Raw genomic sequence first — 21,258 nt, forward strand, 5'->3', positions numbered from 1 at the left:
AGAAAGGTCCCTGGGTGGTTGCAGACTTCCCCACGAGAGAGGCAAAGGAGGATCGGAAGCAGCCACCTGGCTGCCAAAAGTGCTGGTGTACCACATGAAGACAGTACTTTTTTTGCACTGCCTGCCATGGAATAAGTCTACCAGTGCACACAGTCAGGTTTTCAAGAGCGATGATAACAACAGGTACCAAATTCAAGCTGCTTGTAACTTCAGCACCCAAGTATGAGCTCAAACACCATTGCACAGAAGCTACTTATGCTTCTGAACACACTTACAGACATGTGCATCCCTTGCCTGTAAAATAGTGACACATTTCCCTGAAACCCTATCCCTGCAGAGTGAATAAGCAATCTGAAAGATTCTCCAAGCGTCTCTTTCAGAGAAGAAGTATCTTTTGAAAGCTTTAAAAAGTCATTGAGAATAAATTTGGAGAAGAACAAAACCAAGAGCTAATATGCCCATTTAATGCTCTGATTGTCAAGTAAAAATTCCTGTGTATAATTAACCAAGCTAACTAATCTTGCTTGACAAACACAGATATAAACATCAGCTTTGACACTGAGCCAAAGCAACCACTCTAGGATCTGTGCCAATGCTGAATTCCTCAGTCTGATATCATAAAATGACTTGTCTGTTGTATTTACAGTTCCAGTGGCTCTGGACTCTGCCAGTGTCTGGCCAGAAGAACAGATTTGAACTTACCCATTATGCTAGAACATGTGCATTTGATTAGAAGAAACAGAAATTATGCATATTTCTTCTGGGTGGTGGTATTCATCAGATCTCCCATTGTAAACTAATCGCAAGGCATGCTGCTTATACAACTACTGAAAGTCCTTTCTAACATAATAAACTGGGATATTTCTACAGGCTGTACTTGCCCTTCAACTCTACAGGCAGTTTTCTGTTATCCTGCTCCTTACACCCACCTCAAATCAGAAAAGGCAACAGCATTTCAGTCTGTGTTTTAATTGCAAAGGATATAGTTTGAATGCTATAGAAAAGAACTTTTCTTCATACATAAATGTAAAAATATCTTGTCTCATTACAGGAGTTATGAGGGACTTGGTAAAACCACTTAGCTCAGGCCTGTGACATTTCATGCACTTCAGTCCTCAGTAAATCTTGGTAGCAAACTGCTACACCAACCGCATTTCTAAACCTACCTAAGCACGCCCCATGCAGAAGGGCCCACTGTAACTTCCAGCAAAGACTCACTATCCACGAAGCACTTTTCCTGCAAAGATCAGAGAGAGCAGGAGTGGGTGAGCAGGGAGGTATTATGGCTACAATAGAGGGAGCAGAAAACATCCCATTAAAAAAAGTGAAAGGCCTAACAGATTTTCAATAAAGTTTTCAAGAGGGTTCACTTCCCACAGGGACTTCTAAAGTAACTAATCCCATATTGGAAACATGTTCTTTTAACTTCAGGCCATATAGTTGACACTGAATGCAAGCATTTGGGTTCTGCCTTATTTCCTAGTTACTGGATCTCACCAGTGTACAGCAGGCACAGGATGAGCTTGAGGTCCCCAAAGGCAGCCCTTACATGGAATGCAACCTATGATGGCACTCAAGAGGGTACCACTGACTCACAGAGGGACGTGCTGCTGTCAGGACCAGGGTGCAGAGTCCATGCTGAACACAGCCACACCAGTTCAAAGTACCTTCCACCTCTCACCTGTGAGGACCAATAGCCCACTGGCAGTGCAGTAAGTGCTGACTCAGATGAGGTGGCCTAGGTTAGCCAGCACAGACAGCATCCCTTTGGGACCAAGCCGATCACAGGGAGAGCTGTCCTACTCCATGAAAGGCAAAATGTCAAAGGGGAACTAGCCACAACTGCTCAGGAGCAGATGTTGCACCACAAACACAACTTTGTTTCCACACTGACAGCTGACACAGGTCCTGCCAGCCTCTGTCCCCTGCCTCCCCACAGGACGGACACTTCCAGAGCCCAGGGCTGTCCAGACTCTGCAGCATCCGAGGCTGCCAAAGGCGTGGATATCCCAAACTCCACAACACCTAGGATATCTGCAGCTTCTAAATCTAAAGAGAGAAAAAAAAGGCACGTAAATATTTATCATGTCTTGAAAGAGAAATTTATCAAATGTCTTCCTTTCTGGAATATTTTCCTACCCTTTAGGCTTGTGAGGGGGGGTTGTTTGTTTTGATTTTAAAAGTATTTATTGACAATGCAGGGATTTTTCTACAGGGCACCCCATCAACCCATCAAGTCCCTATAAATGCCAGTTAATCCCAAGAAGGGGGACTTTAGGACTTGAGGAGTCAGTGGCTGCAGCACATCACCTTTTCATGCAAAGTTCCCAGATCATCACTCAACCTAAGAGCACTCCAGGTCATTGGCCTCACAGACCAAGCTGCAGCTTTGTTTCCCAGCTGCAACCACCTGTCAGCTTCCCTTCACCAAGCATCAGAGTTCCAGTAGAGTGGAGACAGAGTGTCCCACTGCACAAGGACATGAATCTTCTCACTCTGGGGAGAAGACTGAATCCAGGCCAACAATGCCTCAGTGATATCTTTAGCCATTTACCCACTAGAAGAGTGAAATCATCGTATCACTTAACAGAAAATGTAAACTGTAGTTGAGAATGCAGAAGCCTACAAGCAATATATTTGATCTATGAATCCTTTAGAAGAATTTTATCTGGTTATTTTGATCATTCAACCTTGCAGCTAGTATTTTTTTAAACTACTTATTCCAAAGATAGATTGAAATCACTGGTTTGCAAAGAAAAAGGGTTACATTTCATTACCAGACCAACAGCTCCTAAGAGTATCCAGTACCCTTGTAAAACTCTACTTCAGTCCACTCTGATTCACTCTTAACTTTCTTTAACACTGCTGAAATTAATTTGAAAACAGCAAAATCCTGAGTCATTTCTCTCATGCCTTCCACACAAGGAAAGTTTCCTTTATTAGACAAAAATTGTTCTTAACTTCTGTTTGTAAAGCTACCAAAACAACATGAAGCACACCACACTAAACAGACAGTGAGCTGACAGAAGTTCACTTGGCAAGCCCTCCTCTCTTACAGGTTCATAGAATACCAGGTTGGAAGGGATCTCAAGGATCAAGCATAAACCTCTACATAACGCTTAGGCTGATACACAGATTCATTTCTATTACAAGAGGAGTTACCACATAGCCAAAGGCTTACACTTCAAATAAACTGCTCTGGATTGTTAGTTCCATCTAATACCTATATTCCAAACCAATAAATTACAATATCACATGTCCAGCTAAGAAGTTCTAGTTCAATTACTCAGAAACACCCTATGTCCCTTCAAATGTTAAGCTGTAAAAGTTCTCTAGACATTCATTTACCTACACAATTGTGCAGATAAAATAAGATTAATTCAAATTAGGGATTTTTGTGTATGCATTCAAAAGACTTCAGGAGATAGACAACATGAGAAGGTTTAACAATGGAAGGGGAATGTCTATAGATAACCTGGAAAGCTCCATATACTGTAGTAGTCAGTTGGTTGGTCACAGGAGTAATGTTTCTGCTGAAGCTATCCCATATCTCAGCTGCAGACAGCAGCTGCCACATATCCATGGTACTTATTATTATTATGAGTGCATTAGTCACTATGAATTTCTGATACAAATTCCTCCACATTTATTTTACAAAGGACATCTGAGTCTCCTTTAGTTCTGGACTGTTGTGCAGCACTTCCATATGCTCTCTGAAGCCTGACATCTTCCATGCTAAAGCACAAGGGCCAAAAGCCTCTCTTAACAGCAAGTAGCTTGGCATCTATAAAACAAACTGTCCTGTTATTATTATTCATACGAAAGTGACTGCCAGAACACCACAACTGTTTTAACATCATCTCCATAACCCCAGGTCACTCTCAAATGACCCTTCTCTCCAACCAGCACCAACAGCCCTCACATATTCAGTTGACTCTTTCTCCAAATGCCTTGTAAAAAAATGCTGGACAACCTCCTTTCACTCCAACTTGAATACAAGCCTCTGTTTCCTATCCTGCCCCCAGACAGCCAGCAATACACCTGCAGCAGTAATCAAGCAAATAAGAGTTACTCAAAGGAACTAGGAAAACCTTAAAGGCATGTCAAAGCAGAATGCTTACATGTACCTTCTAATGCCAGGCTCCCACCATGAATAAGTGACATCTAGTTTAGGCACGTTTTAAACCAAATCTTCCCAAGTTTTAACTGAACTGATAAATTGTCCAGTGGTGCTAATAGAAACATTTCAACATTTTATTAATCCCAACACTGTGTGCAAGTACATCCTTCACATGTGCTGTGTGAAGGTACATCCACAGGTTTTAAGGTGTTCTCAAGCAACTGGCAAACATCACCATGGCATTTTCTTCATTGTCTTTGAGGGGGGACAAGTCTCAGAACCACTTACACATCTCCTTAGTTCAGTTAGGAACATTTAGACCTAACATTTATGAAACTTAAAAAGTTGCAAAAGGTTAATTTCTATTTCTGGCATATCTCTAAAAAAAAGTGGATGTTTTGATAATATATAATTTGAGTCAGAGATAGAGGAACGGGGATGTTTTCAGCAGCAGGAACAACGAAGCAAAGGTCAATCCACTTTTGCCTCAGCAAAACTTACAAGTTGGGAGCAAAACGAAAAGTTACCCGAACTAAAAAGTAATGAGTGTTGCAAATGCAACTAAAACTTCACTGGGAGAGAAACCTGTATTACAAGTGTCCTCTCCACTTCTGAGCAAGAAAGTTTAGGGGGAAAAAAAACAACCAACCAAAACAAAACGCCAACAAAAAAAATCCCACTTATCTTCAAAAAAGTTTGCTGCACTCAAACTGAGCATCCCTTGTATTTTGTGCCACAGAGCAATGTTGTAACAATCATCTCTTCAGCTGCAGGACGCTGGCACGATTTGGGCCATCGAAACTAGTTTGGGTAGGACTATCCCATGAGCGCAAACAGCCAGATAATGGGATGTATGCCCTGTGCGTGCTGGGAAAGGCTGCTTTTCCCTCTATCTCAAACAACGCTTCAAAATAAAGTCAAGCTCAAGATTAGCCTGGGTTTTGGCGTAGCATGTCCCGTGGTGGCAGTTTCCACTCTCTGGCCTCACCGGCGGGAAACAGAGTGCCGCCTACGAACTGGTCTTCCGTGGCACATGGGGATACAAGTGAAACCCCCGTCCGGGGTCCGGCAACCGAGAAACCCGGCGAAGACCCAGAACACGGCAGAGCGGTGAGCGTGCCCAGAGCACGGATGGTACAGGGCGGGGGAAGAGGCCCGCAGATGGAGGTCACCGCTCCCTGCCGCTGCTGGCAAGGGCGGCCGAGTAGCCACTCGCCACGGCAGTACCTGAGGCAGCGCAAGGCACCTCTGCCACCAGGAGCTGGGCTGCCTCGGCCACAGACACCCGCGGACAGCGAGGATACGGCACAGGGAAGGAGCCCGTGGAAACCCTCCACCCGGTCCCACCGAGAGCTGCGAGTCGAATCGGTCCGGCGGCTGTCAGCCGGCGCCGGTGGGCGGGCGCGCCGAGGCCCTTCGGCCCCTTACCTTGGATCGCTCTTTCACGTAGTACTTGCCGAGCCGGCTACCGCAGTACATCACCAGTCGGTCTATCAGAGTGAGGAGAAAGTTGATGGCCTCGCAGCCCTCCTCAGTACCCCCAATCCACTTGATCTGGTCGCCACGGAGATGCCGCTTGGCGACGCCGCTGCTGGGGCCGGCCAGCTGCCCGTCGGCCAGTTCCCCGTCGCGGTGCATCCTCTTCACCCGCTCCAGCACGCAGTCTCCCACCACCTCTCCCAGAAAGTTGTCCAGGTAACAGAAGCCGATGTCATGTAAGCAGGGCACGACGTACTCCAGAGCGAGTCTCTCCAGGTCGAGCCTCATGATGTGCCCCAGTGGCATGGCGCGTGGGGGACAGGAGTGCTGCTACCCTGCCGGCGCCCGCGTCGGGAGGTGATGCTTGCCGGGCCGCTGCCGGCTCCAGACCGAGCCGGGCAAGGGCTCCGCCGCGGCGCGGGGCCAGACGAGGCGAGGCAAAACTTTCGCCGAGACGGGCTGGGCTGCACTGCGGTCCGCAGCCCAGCGCTTCAGGGACGGCGGTGCTGCCCAAGCCCGGCGCTGCTGATGCTCCGTTCCAAGCAGCGTGCGGGACCCACTGAGGCGCTGCAGGAGCCGCGCCCGGCAGCCTACGCTTGACCTGTCGTCCGAGTGGGCAGACGACCCCGCGCTGCGAACGACGCCGGCTACGTGCGGGATGTGTGCGCGCCACACCGCCCGCTCGCGCCGCGCGTAGGCGGAGCCCGCGCGACACGGCCCGGCCCGGCCCGCACCGCCTAAGGCCGCTCCCACGGCGCCGGCAGCCAATCGGCTGCTGCGGGGCGCGGCCAGCCCGCGGGAACGGGCGGCGGCTGCTCCCGCACGTGCGCGCGAGGGGCGTGGCCCGCCGCGCCGCCAGCCCCGCCTGCCCTGAAGGGGCGCAGGCAGCGCCATTAAGGAATCCTGCCCGCGCATGTCGGCCGCGCTGTGGTCCCCTGGCACCCCGCGCCGAGGCTCTTAGTTAGACCAGGTGGGGTTTGCGCATGCCCCTCCCGGAGCGCCCCAGCTGTCCTGTACGCGCGCCTCGGGCAGCGGCGGCTTCGGGACCTGATGGAAGTGTTTCATTAGGCGGCAGGTACGGTATCCCTGGGCGAGGAAGGCCCTAGCTTTTAAAAGGTTTGCATAATAAAATAGTCCTTCTCTTAATTATCTATCCTAAAGGGCCTGTCAGGTCTTTTGGCTCTGTTGGCAGAAAACACTTTGCGGGCTGTGAGCGAACTTTGTGCCACTCCGAGACAGCTCGAGTGAGACCGTGCAAAGCTTCGTCCCTGGCTGCGAGCGGCAGCGCGCCTTTCCCCGGCGTCACCGCTTTATAGATAACCCTTTCTGTGAACTGGCGGGCCACGAGCTGTCTCTCTTCAGTCTGTCCTCGACACGACCAGCACGCATCCAATTAACAGCGCCTCACGAAAAGCAAAAAGTAAATAACTGCTCCCAGTGCAACGCGCAAAGTGCCCACGATGTGCTAAACAAGGAAACAAACACACAAAGCCTCCGCAGAAACCAAAACTGAAGCCAAGAAAAATCAGAGAGACGCCGCCTGCAGCCAAGACGTGCTGGAAACTGCGGGCGAAGCGTTCGCGCCTCACCCAGTGCAACTGAAGTTAACGACATTGCCCCCCGCTCTTAACTGCGCCACCGCGCAGCTGCCCGTATGGCAGGGCCATCTATCCTGCGCGGCAACCGTGGCAACGCGTCCCCCGCGCCGGCACCTCCCTCTCTCAGCTGCCTCCCGGGACCCCCGCCGGACCCGCCTGCGTGTGTAAACTCGCCCAGGGGGAGGGCTGTGCCGCAGGGAAGACTGCTCAGGCACCCGCGAAGCCTGGCTTGGCCATGCGGCGCGTCCTGCGCTGCGACACAGCGGCAGGGCATAGCCGGGAGCTAGGTGGGTTTCAGTCGGAACCCGGCACTTTTCACTCCCCAAAATGGCAAAGTTCACGCCGGTTATTTTCTTCCCCTTCAAGTCGAGGACCCTGCCGAGATTACCAGCACTTCGTGCTGCTACTTGAGCCGCAAAGACCGAGCTCTGACACACGCAGGAGTGGGTCACGTATGCCACGTCTGTTCTTGAAGCCAGCAGTATGTACCCCAGAGAGCACAGCACTAAGTACAATGAATTCCCTGACACTTCCTCAACGGTTATTCCCTGACAGTGCTGTCAAGCACCAAGCCATACATCTGCACCAGATAAATTCATCCACAGTGAGATACGAATTGTCAAAGGACTTCATTTGATTTAGGTACACACTTCACATTAAAGTGTAGCTATAATCAATAAGATACACTCCTGAATCTTATTAATCCTTTAATGTTTATCTAAAAAACCAGTCAGGCATGGTAAGCCAAGAGCAGCTATGATAATCAGCAAGGGATGCAAGATTAATTCAACTGCAAAATGTCAGTTGTGAAATTTGGATACATTAGGAAACATTATTGCTGCCTTCTTGTACTGTTCACACATTTTTGTTGTGTAAAAACCATGGTGTGCCTAAGTCCTTTGATGCTTTTTCTTGGACTTCTCCTTGTTTGCATGTGTGCACACAGACCTGTGCCAGAATCAAGTATTTGCAGACCCTGCACATGTAGCCTTTTTTATCAGGGGTAATGCTGTCACTTCAATGAGTCAAGGACTGAGAATTCTGACTTCTGGCTGTAGCTGAACTTGGTCATTACAGCTCCATTTTTCTGCTTTCAGGAGTCCGAAATGGAGAGAGATATGCCTGAACCCACAGCTCCCCCCACCCCTTGCAGACGTTCATAGAGTGGTACTTTCCCCCACAAGCACTGATAAATCATGCCTTCCTCAAACGGGCATGTTTTGGTGTGATGTCTCTGACTACAACGAGACCTGCTGGAGCTACATTGTCAGCACCCTTAATATTAAGTTATACTGAAAGCAGGCATGAGGACAAAGGTACATGTCATGGCTTGAGCTGATCTAACAGCTTGTTCAGCACCTTTTCCCCCACACCTTTTTTTGCACTTGCTTTGGCATACTTTGGACTTCTCCACAGCTGATCCCATTTGCTAAGATGACAGAAAAGGAATCTTGTGGAAAACAGCTGAAAAAGAGTCATTGTCTGCCACAACATAGAGCTGAGTTGTCTCAGGTCAGCTCCTGTGAGAGATGCTGGAAGGATAGAGAACCATTGGGACTGACCCCTTTGGGTAGGAATGACTGCTTTTATGTCTCAGCCTTCTTTCCTTCACTGCCACAGACATCTGGCCTGCACTAGGGTTCAGAGTTGGCTGATATGTGATCAAACTTCAAGCTAGGCTTTGACTCATCTTGACATCAGCAAAAGATTGCCTTGTTTGTAGCAGGCAGCAAATATACATTAGCTGCTGCACCAGTGTCATCCAAAACATACCCTTGGGAAAAAAACAACTCTGCGAATCTTGTTACTACTAAGGAACCTCAGCTAGCATCAGTGACAACAGAGTGTTTTCATAACGTTTTTCTTAAGTTTTCCAGGGGTAACAATAGCCCTTTGGGATGTGAGATTCCCAGCTTCCTGATGGGGTTAAGTGCACTCCTCCAGTCTTGTTCCAGCAATCCCCTTAGATATACCAAACTAAACTTGCAGTTTCTACTGGCCCGTCATGCATCTTCTCTGACCATTTGTGACATTCTGAGACCTATCTGAAAAACAGTGGGGTGTTCAAAACTGATATGCAGGGAGTGAAACAAGTGAGCAGTCCAAACTGCACGGTAAATACAGTTAATGCACAGGTTGACAATTCAGCAATTGGCTGTTAATTTTATGGCTATCAACTATTGTACTATAAAGAACTTGGATGTATGGCTATGAGGGAGAAAAAAAGGCAGCTATTGAGATTTTCATTATGTAAACAGAGAAGTTCAATGTGGTAAGGAAACATCACAATCAAGGGAAAGCAGTATATTTTACTAGTATAATATTTTTGTACAACAAGGTTCAATTACTTTTAAATTGCTAACACCTTTTTAGGAATCTCTGGAGACATCCATACATACCTATTTACAATTTTTAGAGAGTTTTTACCTTACCTTTGTGATCTGGAGTGCTGAGAACTACATCTAGGGCAACTGTTTACATCTGAAATTAAAAAGAAAATTACCATAAGTAACATTATGATTACCCTAAAACTTAATTTCCTTTATGGGGCAGTTCAAGGCAGGGTTGGATGTGGCACTTGGTGCCATGGTCTAGCCTTGGGCACTGTGGTAAAGGGTTGGACTTGATGATCTGTGAGGTCTCTTCCAACCTTGGTGATACTGTGATAAATAGGCATTCATCTCCAGAATCCATAACCTTTGCTACCAAGTGTATCTTAGTGTTTCGGAGATTACACAGCAAACCCTGACAACAGAAAATTAAGTCTGCCCCAGATGGTACATTGTACTAGACTAGAGATTCTATCCAGGAAGGCAGTAATCCACCAATCAAAAGACCAGAGCCACAGCTGAATTAGTTGTGTGGCAAATGACTTCAGGTCAGAAGAACCATAAATTTTGACAGGCCAGAAATCAAAGTTTTCATCATTGAAGAGTTTCCTGCTGAAACGAGCAGACTTCAAAATCTTTCCTGTGTCTTTCTCAAATACACTAACTGGTCATTTAATATTATGTGATGGTTTGGGTGTTCCCTGCCCCACCACACACTTTAGAAATCACCCAGACTAGACTCAGCCAGCTCTGGAAATTGAATGAAGCTTATTATTTACAGCTAGCACAACACACAAGCAGATATTTACAGTATATACAGTTATATACAGAAATATACAAGGCAAAAAGGTAATACAGAAACACAACTCCCCTCCCAGAAACCTGAGTCCCCAGGAGCTCCCAACTGCCCCTTCACCTTCCCCCTACTCCTCTAAACCTTATCCCAGTCCCACAGAAGAATGGAGGTTCTGCCAGGGGGTTAGGAAGCAAAGTGGATTAGGAAAGGGAAAAAAAAATGGAGGGTGAGGTTAGGAAGAGAGGTGCAGCTTGGAGCTCACCAGTAGCAGAAGTGAGACTCCCCTAACTATGTTTGGATTTTTGTTTTTATACATCTCAGCAAGCCTATGAGGGGAGTAGACATCTCCATTGTTTTCCTTCCACAGCCTGTAATCTAGTTCTTCTCACCAAAACATTCTAGGTAGCTTCAAACTAGCACGTATCAATACAGGTGAAGAGGAAGAAAGGCAGAAGTAAAGTGTTTTAAACCTTCTTTCTAAAAAAAAAAAAAATCCAAACCCAACAAAACACACATACAAAAAAAAAAAATCAATCAAATAAAACAAAAAACAAACAAAACAAAAAACACAAACAAACAACAACAAAACAAACAAATTAACAAAAATAAGCAACCAAAAGCAAAGCAAAATCACCACCACAAAAAGAATGTTGAGGATGGACAATTTTAGGGATCAGACTTTCCACTTTTCCGGTTCTAGTAGACAGTGAACAAGCAGTAGTTAATATTAATTATAAAGTCCAGGTAAAGTGTCCACTGTGCAATTGTCAGTACAGGCAAACTTCGTTTCTGGGAAATCTCTACCTTGCAATGAAAATTACATTTGATTTTCACTAGTCATCGCCCTGCTGAAATGCAAGTAGGAAAGTAGAGTTGTCTTCGTTGTTGTTCTATTTTTCTCTTCTCTTTCCTTTTTATTCTTTTCCTTGCTTTTTATCTTCTTTCCTTTCCCCCTCTTTCCTTTTCTTTTCCTTTCCTCTCTTTCCTTAGCTTTCCCCTTCCCTCTCCTCCTCTCCCCTCCCCTGTTTTTTGTTTTGTGGGTTTTTTTTTGCATAAAGATCACAATAAAATATTTGGGATTTGAGTTTCTGTGGCACAGAAATGAATACAAATGAGAGCTTTTGGTATATTCTGGGTTTGATGATTAGGAACAGATGTTCATGGACTTGGACATCTTATTGTATATATTATTAATAGAGCTGTCCTCCTAATCATAGCATGCAGAATTGATCACTTACCATACCTAATTAAAGCAATTTTTTCTCCTAATGCAGAGCCACAGAAGTACTATTCCCTAAATTCTCTTCTGAATGGCTTACTAATAAAACTTGAATCAAAGATTTGTTTGCCTCTCTGAAATTAATGTTTCTAATAAAATTCATCTATTTTGTAGGATGTTTGCCAGATGTTACTCTGAGCAACTACTGCCTGAGTATGATTTAGGCTGAGTAAAATGTAAAATACATGTTCATATCAAGTTATAAAATTAACAGCTTACACAGATATATAAAGTGTCATCCTTAAAACAAAACTGCATTCAGTTTGTCCTCATGGCAGGATGTATGCTTTGTTCTATTTAGCATATTACTTGCTCTTTATTTCTTTTTTTTCCTTTGCTGGTAAATAAATTTTAATTAAGATCTTGCCACTCATCATTCTGAGGATCTTGTTGGTAGCTACCTCTTGTTCATACATCTGGTTTCTGAAAAGCAATTTTTTTCTTCTCTCTTTTTTATTTTTCTGCATCAAGAGCTGTTAGCAAGTTATCCAGCCACATAATAACAACAAAAATCAATGTGTATGGGGTTTGCATGGCGAAGTTTTGCTATTGGGGGAGCTACACAGGTTGCTTCTGTGAGAAGCTGCTAAAAGCTTCCCCATTGTCTAATAGAGCCAATGCCAACTGGGTCCAAGGCAGACTAGCTGCTGGCCAACGATGAGCCCGTAACAATGGCAGTGGCACCTCTGTGGTAATGTATTAAGACAGTTCCCCTGTGCAGTAACAATTGCAGCCAGAGAGGAATGAGAATATGAGAATTGCCTTTGCAGGTGCCAAAGCCAGTGAAGAAGGAAGAAAGGTAGGTGCTCCAGACACCAGACTGCAGGTTGCCCTGCAGTCCATGGTAAAGATCATGGTGAGACAGGCTGTATCCTGCAGCCCATGGAAGGTAATAGGCAGATATCTAACTGCAGCCCATGAAAATCCCCATTCTGGAGCAGATAGATGCACTCAAATGAATCTGTGACCCTATGGGAAGCTCACGCTGGAGCAGGCTCCTGGCCAGCCCTGTGCACTGGTGGAGAGAAAGGAGCCTACGCTGAGGCAAATGAGCTAGCACAACTCTGGACTCTGCAGGGGACCAACACTGGAGCAGTCTGTTTCTCAAGGACTGCAGCCCATAGAGGGAGCCCACACTGGAATAGTTCGTGAAGAACTGTATCCCATGAGAAGGACTTACATTGAAGACATTCATGGAGGATTATCTTCCACGGGAGGGACCCCACACTGAAGCCAGAGAACAGAGGTGCCTTCCCCCATGAGGAGCCAGGAGCACAAGAAATGAAGTGAGATGAACTAACCACAACCCCCATTCCCCACCTCACTGTGCTGCTGGAAGTGAGGAGGAAGAGAAAACTGGGAGTAAAGTTAAGGCTAGGAAGAAGGGAGGGTTGGGGGAAAGATGCTTTTAAGATTTGGGGATATTTCTCATTGTCTTTCTCTGATTTGATTGGTAATAAATTAAAATAATTTCCCCAGGTTGAATCTGTTTTGTCTGTGACAGTAATTGGTGAGTGATCTCTCCCTGTCCCTATCTTGACTCATGAGACTTTCACTCTATTTTCTCTCCCCTGTCCAGCTGAGGAGGGGGAGTGGTAGAACAGCTTTGGTGGGCACCTAGCAGCCACCCCACAATATTATTAGTTTATTATGATAAGTTAACAGTAGCTATCAGTCACACTTGCACAGCTTTCAGCTCATGTTGAGCAAATGCTAGATCATTCCTTTTAAACTGCATCCTGGTAAGTCCTCATCCTGGTGTTCAGATAAGGTGGGCATGGCACAGAAACAATTCCAAGGAGAAGTCCTTCTTTGCAAGAAAACTCCATTCTTAGGTACAGAGGGGAGTTCACTGTTAAACAGAATAAAAAATGAAGACTTAACACTGAGGCTCCCTTCCTGCTCATCAACATGAGCTTAAGTGGTGAGACACTTGAAGGGGTTGCCCAGGGAAGTGGTGAAAACCCCACTGTTTGATGTTTTTAAGGCCAGTTTGGATGGGGCTCTGGACAACCTGATCTAGGGTGTCCCAGCCCATGGCAGAGGGGTTGGAACTAGATGATCTTTGAAGTCCCTTCTACACAGGGCTCTGACCAAATAACCTCACCTTTCACAAACTGCATGCAGCTCAGCAAAAAAACTAAGTTGTAATGAAATTTGCCTTTTCAAACACACTTTTCTGATTCCAGCTACCCAGAGGTATCTTTTTCCCAGAGGACCCTTTCAGATACCAATGCAGAAATGATAATCCAAGACTTCACATAGTGTGTACAAAAAAATAGACTCCTGACTTTTGAGTGTTGTAGGGAAAAAAAGACTTTTGGTTACTCGTGAAATTATTTTTCTTCATTGTGGTTTACAATGTTCTGTAGAAAAACAGAAAAGGAATTTTGTGATGCAAGCACAATATAGTGACTTAACTGACAGATGAGGAGATTTAATGAAGAAAGACCTTGTGGAACAACTGTCCTGTCTAATTAATTATAACAGTAAAAAGAGTAAAAAACAAATATCAGATTTTTTAAAAGTAGATTGCTTAATTCATATATATCCAAAGTATTCATTTGGTAGACAATGCAGTACTTCTACAGCTCATTTTGTGGCCAAAGCAAGCTTCCAGTTACTCCTAAGTTACTGTCATAGTGGTTTAATTGACCCTAATTCATGTTTTTCATCATTCATCTAGAGAGGCCGGTGCTAAATTCTGTCTTTCATTGTCTGGCTATGAAACATAAGGATGCCAGGATGCTGGTATGTCCAAATAAAGCATGGTGACCATAATTTACTTTTCAAATGGTGCATCTTGCCCTGTAACACTTTACATTTTTCATGAGAGATCTTTACTACTGCCTTTCCTGCACAGAAATTGTGGTAATTAGGCTCAGTTCAAAATGTCATTCTTACTTAATAAACAGACCAGTCTCCCTTTACGGTTCCTTCATTGCCTTTCTGGGGATTTACAAGTCTGAGGGCAAATAGTCATTTACCACCAAAAACCCAGTGAGGGTTCAACAGCAACCTCAGGGGAAGTCAAGCCTGGAAAATGCAGATTTTGGGTGCCCAAACCAGATGGGAACAGCTAATATCTTCAGAGGAGACTTACCCTGACTTTAGTTATTGTGAGCACATACCAGGTGATTGTCTTATCCACAGACTGGAGTACTTAAGCAGATGTTCAAGGTTTTATGGCTACACTGAGCTATTACCTGCTTCATTCTTTAGCAATTTTCAGAGAAAAAAAAAATCTCTTTTTTTGGAGGGTATATGGAAAGAAGAGAAAATCAGTCTGAGCACACCTCATGACTAAGCTTGTGTTCTCATTGTGTGGTGGTGAATGGAAACCTAATCTAGGTTGAGGTGCCCCTGCAGGGAGGTTGCAACAGGGTGATCTTCGAGGTCACTTCAACCCCAACAATTCTGTGATTCTGTGATTTATCTGAGCTCCTACCTTTACTGCTGTTCTCTGAATGGTCTGACCAGAATAAGAAACCAAAAACCAAAACACCAAAACAACCCAATAACCAGCCTTAAAATCATTCCCTTTCTCTTTTCCCTAAGGAAGAAAATCTTGTTTATGTTTTGCAAAGAAAGATTATAGCAAGCAATCGCACCCTCACTTAACTAGGAATTATTGTGTGATTATAACTTCTGGCTTGGAGGCGAGGAATCACCTGAAGAGGTCTGTGCCCGGCTGCATTGTAATTTGAGAGGCTGATTACAGTGGGTGGGGTTTTTAGGGTCTATCCTGGGGACCCACAAGCCTATCCTTAAAGCCATGTTATATCCCAGGAGCTGCTCTGCCTTTCAAATGTAAGAACAAACTGCGTGGTGAAAAGCCTATTGAAATCTGGCATATGACCTTAGTAAAGTCTCAGGAAAAAACATGCATATTTCTTCTGGCACAGTTATTCCATTTCTAGAGGCTAAAATCTCAATGCAATCATAGAATGACAGGGGTTGGAAAGGACGTCTGGAAATCAAGTCCAATTCTGCTGCCAAAGCAGGATCACATAGGGTAAGGCACACAGAAACACATCCAGACAGGTTTTGAAAGTCTCGAGAGAAGGAGACTCCACAATGTCTCCAGGCAGCCTGCTCCAGTGCTCTGTCATCCTCACAGTAGACACATTTTTCCTCATGTGGAAACTTTCTGTGATCCAGTTTGTGTCCATTACCCCTTATCCTATTACAGCACACCACTGAAAAGAACCTGGCCCTTTCTTGACACCCAGATATTTGACACCCACTTTCAGATGTTTGTATACGTTAATAAGATTCCCTCGCAGTCTTCTGCAGACTAAACATAAGACAGTTGTTCCTGCTCCTTAACATCCTTGTAGCCCTTCATTGGACTCTCTCCTGTATTTTCCTGACCCTCTTGAACTGTGGAGTCCAGAACTGGACATAATACTCCAGATGTGGTCTCACTAAGACGAGAGGAGAGGGGGAGAAGAACCTCCCTCGACCTGCTGGACACACTTCTTAATCCACCCCAGAATACCATTGGCTATTTTTGTCCATGAAGGCATACTGCTGTCCCATGGATGACTTGCCACCAATCCTAGGTCCTTCTCCAGTAGGTCAATCTTTAATCTGTATGGGTACCTGGTGTTATTTATTCCCAAGTATAGGACTCTATACTTACTCTTCTTGAACTTCCTTAGGCTCCCCTTTGCCCAGATTTCCAGTCTGTCCAGATCTTGCTGAATGGCAGCACAGCCTAGTTCATCAACCTCTCCTCCCAGTTTCATGGCATCAGCTGAGGGTACGTTCTGCCCCTTCATCCAGGTTGTTAATGAAGATGTTGAACAAGACTGGACTCAGTTCTGAGCCCTGGGGTACACTACTAGCTACAGGTCTCAACCCGGACTCTGTGCCATTTTTCACGACCATCTGAGCTCTATTGCTTAGCCAGTTCTCAATCCATCTCTCCATCCACTTTCCTAATCCACACTTCCTGAGCTTACCTATGAGGATGCTCTCCCTGCATCTACCCATTCAATCATTCCATCATAGAAGGCTATCAGATGAGTTAAACACGGTTTCACCTTGTAAATCCATGCTGGCTACTCCTTCACTCCTGATAACCTTCTTTTCTTCCATGTGCTTAGAGATGACCTCCAGAATGAGCTGCTCTATCACCTTTCCAGGGATGAAAGTGGCACTGACTCTTGTGTAGTATCCTGGATCTTTCTTCTTGTCCATTTTGAAGACTGGAGTGACACTGGCTTTGCTCCAGTTCTCAGGCACCTCTTCTGTTCTTCATGACCTTCCAGCTCTCTCAGCACTCGAGGGTATACCCCACACCCACGGATTTGTGCATTTATACTTATTGATCATAGAGTAGATTGATTCCTGTTCATTTTTTCTTGATGTTTCTCCTATAAGCACCTATGGCTTTTCCTTGAAATATAGGTGAGATAAAGCAACATTTTAAAGATCTTCTTATAAGTAAGCTGCTGTTTCAGGAACAAGCTGTCTGAGAGTTATGTGCATTATTAAATGTGACTAGGGGTAGTTACAGCATCAGTGATAAGGACAGGATCATTTTCTGGGGAAAAGTGAGTCATTCCATTAATGTCTTCTATCAACAACAGACATTTTAGTGCAGACATAAGTGAATTTATACACTAAGCAGCAAAGAACACAGATAAGATCACAGTCTCTGTGTGCATGGATATTTAAATGCATAATAGCTAAACTATGTATTATTTTGTGCTTTGGGACCCACACTGATTTTCAAAAGGTCTTCAAGATCAGGGAAAATAAGTTTGCTTTGCAAGGTTATGGCTGAGAAACGGATGCAATGACAACATAACTGCTTGTCTAAGCACAGAAATTATACTGTGAGAACTTGCTTTGCTCTAGTAGAGATGTGTGCACCATGTCCATCTCTACCTTAAACCGTTGATAATTTGGCACACTCCTTACTAGTAGTGCAAACCCCTCCCAGTGGGCCACATCAGAGCAGTTTAAATAGTGACTTAAATTGATACAGCTATATGATTGCAGGGCTACCCACACTCAACAGCCAAGTGCCTTGTAAACTTTTTAGATGCTGCTATCCATAATTTAAAGTCTCAATTATATTAAAAAAGATTTTTATAGAATGAACTGCCACACTTCCACTTCTATTCCCTGTTAATGAACATGAACTATGCAGTCAGTGGTGGTGCAGAGATGAAGCCATGCATTGTCTTAGAGACAAAAAGAACATGTACAATCAATTGCCTGAAAGCCCAGAATTGGTCCAGGTCCAACACTAACATAGACCTGGAGCCCAAAACCTCACTCACATACCTGTTTTTTTATTACTCCACAAGAAATAAACTCCAGCTAAACACTAACCTCTGTCAAATTCCTGAATCTTGAATCCAAAGTAATGTTTACTGTACTTAAATGTTGAATTAACAACTCTGGTCCTTACTTTCCCAGCCAATGAAAACAGGTATGAGTGAAAAAATGGGGATCTTGTCTTTCCTCCAGATCATTCATATGCTTCCAAATCACACAGAATCACAGAATGCTATGGGTTGGAAAGGACCTCCAGAGGTCATCAAGCCCAACCTCACTGCCAAAGCAGGATCACCTAGGGCAGGCCACACAGGAATGCCTTCAGGTGGTATTTGAATCATCGTCCATTTCCTCTCTACCAAGTTTTTAGTCAGTCTCCACCACCTAAAAAAATCCAAACACACACACACAAAAAAAAAAAGAATTCCAAACCAAACAAAAAAACAAACCAAACAAAACAAAATGAGGCCACAAAAAAACAAACCAAACAAAATACCAAATGCCCCCCACATCCTAAACCACCAAAGTAGTTTCCTGAAAATGGGTCATAAGTTTTCTCAAATTCACTATTTTTTTTTTTAAACCAGTTGAGTAATTTCCAGTGAGTGGCCTTTATATCCTAACATAACCCCAAAAGGCAACTTTACTCTTGCCAGAAGCATAGGCTGAATGCAAGAGCAAAAGACAGCACATGGAGGTGACAGCATTCTCATTTCAGTGACAGGGCACATGATATGTTTTGATCTTTTTAAAGCATACAATTCAATACATTAACAAAACTTATTTAAAGCATAGGAAGTGCATTACACAGCATCTGTATGACAAAACTAAGTTTACTGCAATGCCATCGTACAGAAGAGCAGAGGAGAAAACAACGGGATAGGTGTCCACGAAATGTATTGATAGGTTATAGTTATCTGAATGAATGTGCGATACACAAGAGTGAGTCTGGAGAGGAGAAAGACCCAAGGAGACCTTATTGTGGCCTTCCAGTGTCTGAAGGGGGTCTACAAGAAAGCCGGGGAGGGACTTTTTTGGGTGTTGGGTAGGGATAGGACTGGGGGGGAATGGAGCAAAACTAAAAGTGGTTAGATTCAGATTGGAACTTAGGAAGAAGTTCTTCACCATAAGGATGGCGAGACACTGAAACAGGTTGCCCAGAAAGGTGGTAGAAGCCCCAACTCTGGAAGCTTTTAAGGCCAGGGTGGATAGCAACCTGATCTAGTGTGAGGTGTCCCTGCCCATGGCAGGGGGGTTGGAAGTGGATGATCGCTGAGGTCCCTTCTAACCCTGGCAGTTCTGTGATTCTGTTATACACATATGAGCAACTGAGGGAAAAGACAGCTAAAATATCCTACAGAAATGAAATTATGTTGTTATGGGGGTTGACCTACAATAAGATTTTGATTTTTTTTCTGCTACAAACTCAGTCACAGATATGTAAATTTCTGGTTTGTAAACTTGACATGTGTATCAGAAACCCACCTTTTTTGGTCAGACACAGACCTGAGCAGTGGGCTGTGCCATGAAGGTTTCAGGTTAAGCTCTGTCTATCTTGCCATCTAATAGAAGAAGAATGTATGATGACAGTACTTATTTAGATGATGTGAAGCAGCAGCCACACCCGTGCTGTAATGTCACAGTGCTTGCTAGGGCCACTCTAGGTCTGCTCTGATCTCCCAGTGCAAACACAGGCTGATGAGCCATCTCTGGGGAGGCAGAAGACGGGAGGGAGCCAAGGACCTTGCTTGGCAAAAGCTAATAGAAGCTCATTGGAGGCAGCCACAGTCAGTCCAGTGGCTTACGGCCATTGGAAGCTGTTGACACTCACCTATTTAAGAGCAGTGTTTTACAGGATGCTTAAGACTTTGCTAGCACAGCACAGAGGAAGAAACTGAATGTGGCAAGGAATATTATTCCATCAGCCTTTCTCGGAAAGTTGTGTAACATAATGGCTGCATATTTTCCCGTCTTGTCTCCCACCACTTAAGGACTCCTCTTCAAAGCTATTCCCTCAAGGATTCTGACTGGAATAATTTAATATCTTCCCTTAAATCCTCTTCTTACCCTTCCCTATCCCTTTATTTCTGTATTTCCAGGATAAGTTTTACAAGATGTTGATCTTGCATAGTAGGGGGGAAAAAACATGCTCAGCACCCAAAGCTTGAAATGCAGGGTTACCTTCAAGATTCTAATTAAAGTTTAAATATATAGGGTTTAAGTTGGGAAATACTAGGACTAGAAACAGTTAGCTGCTTTGGTTTTCTTAGTTCACCTGTGATCTTGAAGAGCAAATTTCTGCAATATCTTTCCACACCTCTGCAAATATTTCAACCACAAGGAAATAAAGAGTTGTTGAGTTCTTTGTGTGCTTATATCCAGAGGCCAACGAAGCATCAACAGAACCAGGAAATCCTATGGTGGTGGCTGTGGCAAGTTAGGATGATACACCTGGGAAAGCATCCTCTGAGATGTGTCTTATTATTGCAGACTTTTCTGAAGCACCTAATGCTATCACAAGGAAAAAGGTGAGTCAATCTAGTAGGGTCAGCCTTCTGGGAAGAGCAAAGAAGTACTGCAAGACATGCGGCTGGATGCAATCCGGACAATGAAACACAAGGCAGAACTTCTGGAAACAATAGGAGGGAATATGCTGGCAACCACAGGAAATACAGCCCCAGAGCTACAGCTCTGAAGGCATGCAAGCTATTGCCACTAGCACATCACACTCCATCAAGTCACCTCTTCCTCCTGTGAAGCTCTCAATTGACTTCATCACCCCACAATACCCTGTTAATAAAGTTCAAGTGTTTTGTAAATCAATGCCCTTTTATTGTAAGTGATAACCATAACAATAGAGAGGAGATGAACAATAGAGACAGTAAAGATGAGCACTGGGGTGCAGCCTTACAATCACTCAGTCAAGGAAATACTTTATCACGATCATCTGCTCTTGAAATAAGTAACTAGTGCGTTCCCCATCCCCTCCAAATATGGCAGCACACTCACAGGGTGAAAGTGAACTCACAAATTCTATGTACCAAAACCCAAAAGAGAAGTAGTCCAGTGTCAGTTTCTCCTTGAGCTGAAGCCATATTATGAGACACTTCAATTTGCTGTTAGCTTCCCCCAGATGTACTCCACACCCTCTGTGACTACATGCCCCTTGTTGCCTTCTTTAGCAGCAGAATCACACTACATTTCATCATCCTAGAAAAGACAAGACAGGCAGGGACAGCTAGTGTCTTGATTGGCATAATGAATATTAACTAGGTGTTTGGAAAAGGGAGAAGTCCATGCTGATAGCTTTGCCAAATGTTTTCCCGAATTGCCTAATGCCCTTCTTCAGCCCAGGCGGATTG

General features: G+C 44.6%; 1 protein-coding gene and 1 long non-coding RNA gene across 2 annotated transcripts in view; one reads left to right on the forward strand and one right to left on the reverse strand.

The window, feature by feature from the left end:
- Window positions 1–6,297, reverse strand: part of EGLN3 (egl-9 family hypoxia inducible factor 3) — a 30,200-nt gene extending 23,903 nt beyond the window's left edge. Inside the window, exon 1 of the mRNA XM_064148734.1 lies at window positions 5,549–6,297. Within this exon, the coding sequence (XP_064004804.1) occupies window positions 5,549–5,905 (357 nt within the window). The 5' untranslated portion in view covers window positions 5,906–6,297. The remainder of the gene's footprint in view (window positions 1–5,548) is intronic.
- A 204-nt stretch (window positions 6,298–6,501) lies between these two features.
- On the forward strand, window positions 6,502–8,009 carry LOC135180826 (uncharacterized). The gene is made up of 2 exons (XR_010304569.1): window positions 6,502–6,674; window positions 6,761–8,009. It is a non-coding gene; the product is annotated as an uncharacterized LOC135180826 (long non-coding RNA).
- Window positions 8,010–21,258: the final 13,249 nt, after the last annotated feature.

The sequence above is a fragment of the Pogoniulus pusillus genome, chromosome 1 (genome assembly GCF_015220805.1).
Source record: "Pogoniulus pusillus isolate bPogPus1 chromosome 1, bPogPus1.pri, whole genome shotgun sequence".
NCBI lineage: Eukaryota > Metazoa > Chordata > Aves > Piciformes > Lybiidae > Pogoniulus > Pogoniulus pusillus.